Source organism: Galeopterus variegatus, unplaced genomic scaffold (assembly GCF_000696425.1).
Source record: "Galeopterus variegatus unplaced genomic scaffold, G_variegatus-3.0.2 Scaffold3016, whole genome shotgun sequence".
Classification (NCBI taxonomy): Eukaryota; Metazoa; Chordata; class Mammalia; order Dermoptera; family Cynocephalidae; genus Galeopterus; species Galeopterus variegatus.
In genome coordinates this window covers 54,035-63,082 of record NW_007729127.1, presented here as the reverse complement: position 1 = coordinate 63,082, position 9,048 = coordinate 54,035, and the positions used below count along the sequence as shown (strand labels likewise).

Sequence of the window (9,048 nt, the reverse complement as noted above, 5' to 3'; positions counted from 1 at the left end):
CCCCCCCCTTTTTTTTTTTTTTTTTTTTATGACAGCTGGCCTGTACGAAGATCCAAACCCTTGACCTTGGGTGTTATAACACTATTTTCCTCTTTTCTTATATATATTTGTTATGTAATAGTTTATGATTATAATTTTGGTTTTATAAAGTCTGAATGCTTAGATTTGTCTTAGTTTACAAATATCTTAACCATTGTATCCTATTCCTCTGGACTACATCATTAGTTTTGTTTCACTGTCACTCTTGAGTGATGGTGTAATTACAGATTTCTAGTTGTGTTCTCTTAGCGTTTTTAAGGTGTCATTCCATTTTCTCTTGACACCTTTTGTTATTGCTACTGGGAAGTCTTAGTCTCTTTAGTAATTTCTTTTCTTTCTGGTTGCTTTAAAAATATTTTTTTATCCTTAATATCTGCAGTTTTGCCATGGTATTTTTATTTGTTTGTATAGGACTCATTTTGCTTCTTGATTCCAAGGATTCATGTTTTTCATAAATTCTGGAAATTTTTCAGCCTCTTTCTCTTCCATTATGTCCTTTCCCCTGTGCTTTATTTTCTCTTCATCTGGGATTCCTAACCGTATGTTGAATAAGAAAATTCACTTGGCTCTTTCCAAATCTGCCCCTTCTTCCCTCTTGTGTTTTGTTCTTTCTAAGTCTAATATAAAAATGCCTTTTTTCTTTTTTCATTCTTCAGGATTGCTATTCTGTTATCTCAAATTTATGGGATTCTAATTACGTATTTGTTATGTCTGTTGACTGTCCTGGTGAGTTGTTTCCTAGTGTGTCTTTAAGTTATGGACTCATCCTCAGCAGGACTTTTCTGTGAAACTTCTTAGTGGCTGCATTGTGGGAGCTCCCATCTAGAGAAGTTTTGATTTTATTTGGCCAAGAGCCCTAGTGGTACCAGTGGTGCCGTGTAAGTTGTAATGTTACACTTGTAATTTGGGGATTTCTGGGCCATGCAATAGCATATATTCAAGCCCATAACCCATCCTTTATAATGTGGTAGTTCAGAGGTTGGCCTTAAAACCAGACCTCCTGTGTTTCAATCCTTGCTCTGCTACTTATGGGCTTTATAACCTTGGATGAGTTACCTAACCACTCTGCTTCAGTTTTCTTATCAATAATGGGGATAATAAAACACTTCCCTATGGTGTGAGGATGAAATGAGTCAGTGTATGTAAAATTCTTAGTGCCTGGTGCATAATAAATAATACATAGATATTAGCTGTTTTTTTGAACTTTGGGTGGGGGAAAAGAGACAAGCTTATTCCTAGGTATGCCTTTGGGGCTGTGGGTAAATTTTTTTCTAGTCAACCCTTTCCCAAGTATGTATAGCTCTTCAAGATCACTGGCTTTCTTAAGTGAGAGGGATTCTCTCAGTGCCAACCCCCCACTTTGTATGGGGCCAGGATATTTTTTTTTGCCCCTTCCCTGGGGCCAGGATTTTGTTTGTTGTTTCAGTGTGGGTATTAAAACCCAAGTCCTTAGGGTACTGAGGTAATTAACCTCCTCCCTTCCTTATTCTCCACTAGCAGCCACAGCAATATCTCATATTCACACCCCTCTGTTTTTCCTTTCTATTTCTGGTGCTTGAAAATTTCCTTTTCTTACGAGCTCAGCTTTGGATTTAAAAGACTTTTAATCACAAAACCTGAAAAGGCCTGTTAGAATATTGTCTTGAGTCTTAGGATTTATGAATCTAATTAAGTGTATTTTCTGTTTAGATTTCTTTTGCCAGAAGAAAACGTTTGCAAGGAGGTGTTGGTAAAATCTCAGTTTGTTGCTTGTATGGCTACTTGTCATTCACTTACAAAAATTGAAGGAGTGCTTTCTGGTGATCCACTTGATTTGAAAATGTTTGAAGCCATTGGATGGGTAAGTTTAATATTTTAAAGTATAAGAAAACTTTAGGAAAATATAGTAAAAATGAAATTATGGGGCCAGCCCGGTGGCGCACTGGAGAGTGCGCCGCTTGGGAGCGCGATGGCGCTCCCGCCGAGGGTTCGGATCCCATGTGGAGACCGGTTCCCGCTCACTGGCTGAGTGCGGTGCGGGCGCAACACCAAGGGTTGCAATCCCGTTGCCGGTCCCCGGTACGGGCGTGACACCGAGGGTTGCGATTCCGTTACCGGTCAGTAAAAAAGACAAAAAGGAAAAATAAAAAAAAAAGAAATTATGTCATGGAAGGATTATTTCTGCTAATTGTTGTTGTTTTTTCTGCTAATTGTTCTGATGACAGTCTATCTTGTACCATAAAAGGAACTAAATTGTAACTTTTAAAGATACATTACAGGAGAAATATTTATATTGTATAAAACATGTCTGTTTTAGTTAAATTAACTCATTTAAACACCTTTAATATAGGCTGACCAGCTCAGGTCCCTGCTTTATGTTTATAAAGATAAACTAGGTATCAACAACTTGGGGTCATAGGCCAGAAGTCAGTAGGATGATCGTAAGTGACACAATTTATTGGCCACAGGCAAAAAATTATAAAGTAATTGAGTGTCTTCAATGTTCTTTTGTACCTATCTTCTACTTCCTGTGTGTATACACACACGCACACACACACATACACACGTTTTGGTTTGTTTACAGCTTCCTTCTATTTATGCCATTGGTAATTTTAATTTCTAAGTGCTTGCTTCTGTTTTCTGGGTATTACCATTTTACAGCATTCAGTTCTTCTTTCATAGATGTAATAATAGTTTTTAAAGTTCCCTTCTGGCTTCTGAATTATTTATTTTCTCTGAGGTCAGTTATAGGGATCCAAAGCCTTGGCCTTGGTGTTATCAGCACATACTCTCCCAAGTGAGGTAACTGGTCAGCCTGGTTTGTTTTTTTTTTTTCCTTCCTATGCTTGTTCTCTCTCTTTCATGCTTTTGGTTTTCGTTGTACACGTGGATGATACTTTTCTATTCAAGAATGAGGGTCTGATTTGATAATTCTAGTTACTTGCAGTGAGGTTTTTATCCTTGCCCATATGTGTGTTAGTCTGTTTTCCTGAGAAGCGTCTCCCCAGTTGGGATGGCTGACTGGGGGGACTTCTTGTGTGTCCAGGGTGGGGGCTCATCAATAGGCATTCTTCAGTTTCAGAGGAACATTTGCAGAGTTAGTCTTTCAGTTACTTTCCTCACCTCCTCTCACCATGCTTTCACAGGCAGGGCTTTTTACTCTGGAATGCTAACCCTCATATCCCTCATAGGAACAGCCCTTACTCCTCTCAGACGGGTAGTTGATATCTCTGTAGAGTCCCTGATTTTTTATTTTGTTTTGTTTAGCCCAGGTATTCTGGCCGATAAGAAATGTTCCTACCTCTCCTGATATCCTCGTGTGTTTATTCTGGGCTACTGTTTCCTTTCACGGTTATATCAATCAGTATGTTTCAGTTACATCAATCAGTATGTTTTAGTTTGCCCTCTGTATTTGATATCCCCTCTCCTGCTTTGCTTTCTGTTACTTTTACTTTTTTTCTGTGTCTCTCTGTCTCTTTCTTTCTTTCTTTTGTTAACATTTTGAAAGGGAGGGAAGTGAATGACAAGTGTTCTAACTGCCATCTTCCAAAAACCTGACTCTTGAAATTTAATTCACAGAAGGAGGCCTCGCTTCATTTATAGAGAGAAATAGGGCTGATTTATCTTTGATGTCCTCTAAAGCTTTTCTCCAACTGAATAGATTTTCAGTAGATTTAGCTTTGAATGTTTATGGATCTTTTAAAAAACTGGCTGCCTAAGTAAGTTTGTATAATAGGATATTTTGTTGGCCCTAAAGTATTTTGATGTTTACCAGATGCTTTGGAGCTTGACAATAACCAGATCTTAAGTATCAATGGAATGGTTTCACAAACCAGGCATAACTGCTACTTTATATGATTCACATCATATAATGTAAGATGCATCCCAATTTCAGAGTTGTTAAAATGTGAAAAAAAAATGTCTTAGAATTGTACAAAATTGGTTAATTGCTTATGTTTCCCTCCCCATCATTTTCTCATGGATAGATCCTTCCAGTTATAGAGTCAAAATAGTTTGTTTCTCTTGTATGTGTTTAATACAATTTTTTTGTTTGAATTCCCCCCCCCCCCAAAAAAAAAGTTTTAAAATAAATTTCAAGGGGTTAATGTAGTAGTAGTTTAACTAGTAGTGTTCAGGCTGAAACTCTAAACTCACATCTTTGTACTTCAGCCTGTTTTCCACCCAGTGATTCTACTAACCATATCTGAACTCTGTATACTTTTGAACCCTTTCCTATTATCAGAAAGGAATCCCTGGATGATAGACTGAAAATTTTGGAACTGTAAGAACCTTTTCTTTTAGGAGAGAGTCTCTAAACCCAACAGGTTGAAGGAGTGAAGTGAGAGAAGTTTGTCTCTTTTTGTGGCTTCTAACCTCTGTCTCCCCTATCCCATGGATTGCTAGGTATCTAACTAGCTTTGTTTATATTTTGTTTTACTTATATTAGTGATCTAGTAATGCTCATTTGTTCCTTGAACAGTAATTTTTTTAATTCACCAAAAATGGCCCTAATGTTCTGTTTAAAAATGGAACCAGTGAATTGAATTCTATGAGGCAAGTGTGTTGATGTTTTCCTTTCAGATTCTGGAAGAAGCAACCGAAGAAGAAACAGCACTTCATAATCGAATTATGCCCACTGTGGTTCGTCCTCCCAAACAACTGCTTCCTGAATCTACACCTGCAGGAAACCAAGAAATGGTGTGAAATCATTTAAAGTTAGATAATTCTGTTGATGCTTACTTATATTTAATTCTTATTTTGAAATGTTGCTAGAAGAGGAAGTCTTACATGTCCTTTAACTCTTATGCAGATGTGAATATTTTAACTGTGTTTATCAGAAACTACACCATTGAGGTGTTGCTGGCATTCTTTGTAAAGTGTTGAAATTTAATTCCCAGTACCATTACTTTTTTCCCCCTATTTACTGATCAGCTTAGTGCCTTGTGTTTTATGTACATGGTGATTAATCCTTTTAGATCATATCTGTCTTCCTAGAATGTAATAAAAATATATGGAAGGATTTATTTCTAGGTTAATTATTTAATATGTTCCTGTTAGTTTATTTTAGTGCTTAATTTGCTAATATTTTCAGGAAACCAGACTATTTGAAAATGTTCAAAAACATACTTTTTAAAATGGGATTTAATAGAGAAGGAATTTTGAATTTGACTTTGAAATAATCAAAGCTTCGTGTTATTTTCCAAATAATGTTTTGTGGGTGCTTAGAAAATTTTTTCTAACTTTAGTATGTTAATGAACTTAATGTGTACTATTTCTTTATTCTTTTTTTGTTTTGTTTTTAGGAGCTGTTTGAACTTACAGTAAGTGAAGAAAGTTTACTTGTTACCTAAGTACATTTGTTTTTATTCTTAAAGAATAATAAATGCTTTGTGCATCTTTTGAAATTATATAGGCTATTTATGAAATAGGAATTGTTCGCCAGTTCCCGTTTTCTTCTGCTTTGCAACGTATGAGTGTGGTTGCAAGAGTGCTAGGGGATAAGAAAATGGATGCCTACATGAAAGGAGCACCTGAGGTCATTGCCAGTCTTTGTAAACCTGAAACAGGTAAGGAAATAACTAGGCTTCGGATAAAATTCTGATATTTGAATAAGCTTGTGTTAGCAAGTCTAACAATGAAATTTACTTTTTCTTTTAAAAAGTTCCTGTTGATTTTGAAAAAGTTTTAGAAGATTACACTAAACAGGGCTTCCGAGTGATTGCTCTTGCACACAGAAAATTGGAGTCAAAACTGACATGGCATAAAGTACAGAATATTAGCAGGTAAGTTTGAATGGTTTTCCTATAGTTTTTCCAGTAACACATCATTTATGTTTATATAAGTCATGCACAAAAATTTGCACATAGTTGGGTATTTATTAAATATTTATTGAATGTATGCAAATATATATAATGCAATATTGTTTTAAGTGATTGGAGTAAAAAAAGTACATTTTTTCCCCCATTAATTTCCTTTCATTCTGTATTGACTATTTGCCTGTGTTTGCTTGTGTTATTATAATATTACATGTTTTTCCTCACAACTCTTTGGAACTATTTTCTTTGACTGGTAAGGGGATCACAACCCTTGGCATGGTATGGTCTGCACCACGCTCAGCCAGGGAGTGCACCGGCCATCACTATATAGGATCCGAACCTGCGGCCTTGGCACCACCAGTGCTGCACTCTCCCGAGTGAGCCACGGGGCTGGCCCTGGAACTGTTTTCAGTTTGTTATATATTTATCGATTGCTTCTTATGAGTCAGGCATGTTCTAGGAAAAGTAAACATAATTCTATAGAAGTTTTATTTTTCCCAAGTGATCTTTTTGCTTTTGCCCAGTGGTTGGATCCAGGTACAAATTTGGTCAGAGTATCATGAGTCACAGTAACCAAAACTATCTACTCCTCCCCAACCCACCCCTGCAAGTTAAATGGCACTACCAATGTCATGTTTCCTTCCATGTATAAATATGGGTTTCACATTCAAGGATGGTTACTTTTGCTGTACCTGATATGGACCTACCCTTTGCGGATAGCGTTTTTGTTTAGGAATATTTCATGATGTACCTAGCATTTTGTAAGCAAAAAGAAATATCCGTTGGCTGTCCTACTAATTCCGCCAGCTTAGGGGAGGTAGTCTAATTATGAGTATTAAAGAAAAAACCCTCAAAACTCAAAAACCTCTACCTGAGAGATCTGATACATATGCATGGTTGGGAACCACAAATGTGTAATATACATCCCAATTCCTAGAAAGGGCACTAATTTTCTTCTGTCTTTATAGTTCACCTTTTGCCATTTTCCTCCTTAAAGACTGCTAAATTGTCTATGATTCTTGAGCCTGTCATATTCAGACATCCTTCCCTTGGATAGGCTGTTCCTTCTGCCTAGAATACTCTATCCCTCCCTACCAACTTTCCTCTCTCCTTCTCTCTACTCTCCTTCCTCCTCATCCTTCACCCGAGACCTTCTCTACGTTTGTTCCATTCTACCTTGTATAGGCAAGTTTTAGCATTTCTCTTATAGCTTAAACCTTTATATCTTGAATGTTATGCTATTCATTAATTAGAGGGCAAGATTTCCATGAGAGTTAAGAAACCAGCTGAAGCCAGAAACTAGTGCCTCGTAGGAAAATGGCTCAGTGCTTTTGACCCAGTAGTTTCATATTGGTATAGCTTTGTGCTTTGAAATGCAATTTCAGATTTCAAGATGTTTTTCTTCCGTTACTACCAGCAGTCTTGTTTATATTTTAAGTTTCCTAACAATTCTTTAATATCTTTATCACCCATTGTTATAGATATATATTTCAAAGATGTTTAGGTTTCATAGGTGTGTACTTCAAGCACCTTTATTATTGAATTTTTATGTAGAAAAATCACTTGGTTATTGCAAGTCTGAAATTCTAGTTTCTACCCTGAAGCCCTCTTTTCCCATTGAAGAAAAATATTTCTGTGATATAAATTTAGTAGCTTGAGAATTCTTACGAATGCAGCTATCCGTGAACAGACTTCATCTCCATTGTAGTGCTGAGGCACATGTTATTTTCACATTTATCTCTCTGGCTGCATGTCTGTTTCCCCACAAAAGCATCTTGAGAGTAGAGATCATGCCTTTTCATCTTTGACCTCCCAGAGACTAGCATAGTGCATGGTGCATAGTAGATATTCAGCTATTTGAAGAATAGCCTGTTGGTAACTATATTAGTTGTTAATATTCTGAAAGACCTATCACTGGGTCCTGAGTAGATCTCATTGTTAGGCTGCTAATGGTTCTTGTGTCACATTTCCAGGATCAAGAATTGTTTTATAGAATTCATTAAAGACTTGGTAATGAATCTACTATAATCATATCAAATGTGCATATAGTACAGTATTTTCTTTTTCTTTTAACATTTAAGTTAGGGTATATTTTATGGGGGACAGTAAAGAATAGATATATGCTTATGCAGTTTTAGAGTACAAGGTGAATATTCTTTAGAAGTAGAATTGTTTAGTGTTTTATGAAGGTATTCATTTCCAAATGATTCTTTACATTTTATGTTTCAAAGGGTAAAATTTATTTATTTATTTCAAATATTCATGAGATACAAGGTTGATTGTCCCTCCTCCTGCCCATGATGTGGGGGACAAAGGGTAAAATTTAATTTCAAAAATACATTTCTTGGGGTTTCCAGATTTAAACTTTTTGTAGTATTGAACTCATAAATGCACACATGGTTTATTCAGCATATAAAATGTTTTAACTTGTGATTAATAGATATTTTAAATTGCTTTATCAACATAAAGTGAACAATATTTGATCTCTTGACTAAACCATTATGTGTTAAAACTTCTTTTTCTGCAGAGATGCCATTGAAAACAACATGGATTTTATGGGATTAATTATAATGCAGAACAAATTAAAGCAAGAAACCCCTGCAGTACTTGAAGATTTGCATAAAGCCAACATTCGCACTGTCATGGTTACAGGTTAGACTTTATAAAAGAACACAGAAAAAAACTGAACGTGACTCTTACAGTTCAAGTTATATAATGTTAAGGAATGATCACTTAGTTATAAAAGCATGTTATGTAGTGGTTCCATCCTATGTTGTCCTATTTCAACTCTGAATATTTTCCCAAGGTTTAAGATAACTTTGCAGTAATCTTTGAGTCTAGCAAATTCTGTTTATAGAAAGTGTAGTAAAATAGTAAAGGGCACATTATAAAAATTTAAACTCTGCTTTTTGTTATTTCACTTTAATCATATATTACTTATAGCACTTATTGTAGTTTGCCTTGTGTTATTACCAAAATATTTATCTTATTTTTAAAGTAATTACTGATAAATGATGCAGGTGGTCTGTATTTCATGGATTGTTTTAAATCAAAGTTATTTAATTTTCCATAAGTTTCTTGTTTTGTTTGTTTTAATAAATGTTAACCTTAAATTTGCTTTTTTTTGAAAAAAAAAAAATTTTTTTTTTTTCCTTTTTGTCTTTTTTCGTGTCCGGCAACGGATCGCAACCCTCAGTGTCGCGCCCGTACCGGA

General features: G+C 35.6%; 1 protein-coding gene across 1 annotated transcript in view; it reads left to right on the top strand.

The window, feature by feature from the left end:
• Nucleotides 1-9,048, top strand: part of ATP13A3 (ATPase type 13A3) — a 43,866-nt gene that overhangs the window by 14,138 nt on the left and 20,680 nt on the right. The window contains exons 11-17 of the mRNA XM_008583730.1: nt 1,729-1,879; nt 4,600-4,716; nt 5,322-5,339; nt 5,432-5,585; nt 5,681-5,801; nt 8,362-8,486; nt 8,692-8,699. Coding sequence (XP_008581952.1) covers nt 1,729-1,879; nt 4,600-4,716; nt 5,322-5,339; nt 5,432-5,585; nt 5,681-5,801; nt 8,362-8,486; nt 8,692-8,699 — 694 coding nt within the window. The remainder of the gene's footprint in view (nt 1-1,728; nt 1,880-4,599; nt 4,717-5,321; nt 5,340-5,431; nt 5,586-5,680; nt 5,802-8,361; nt 8,487-8,691; nt 8,700-9,048) is intronic.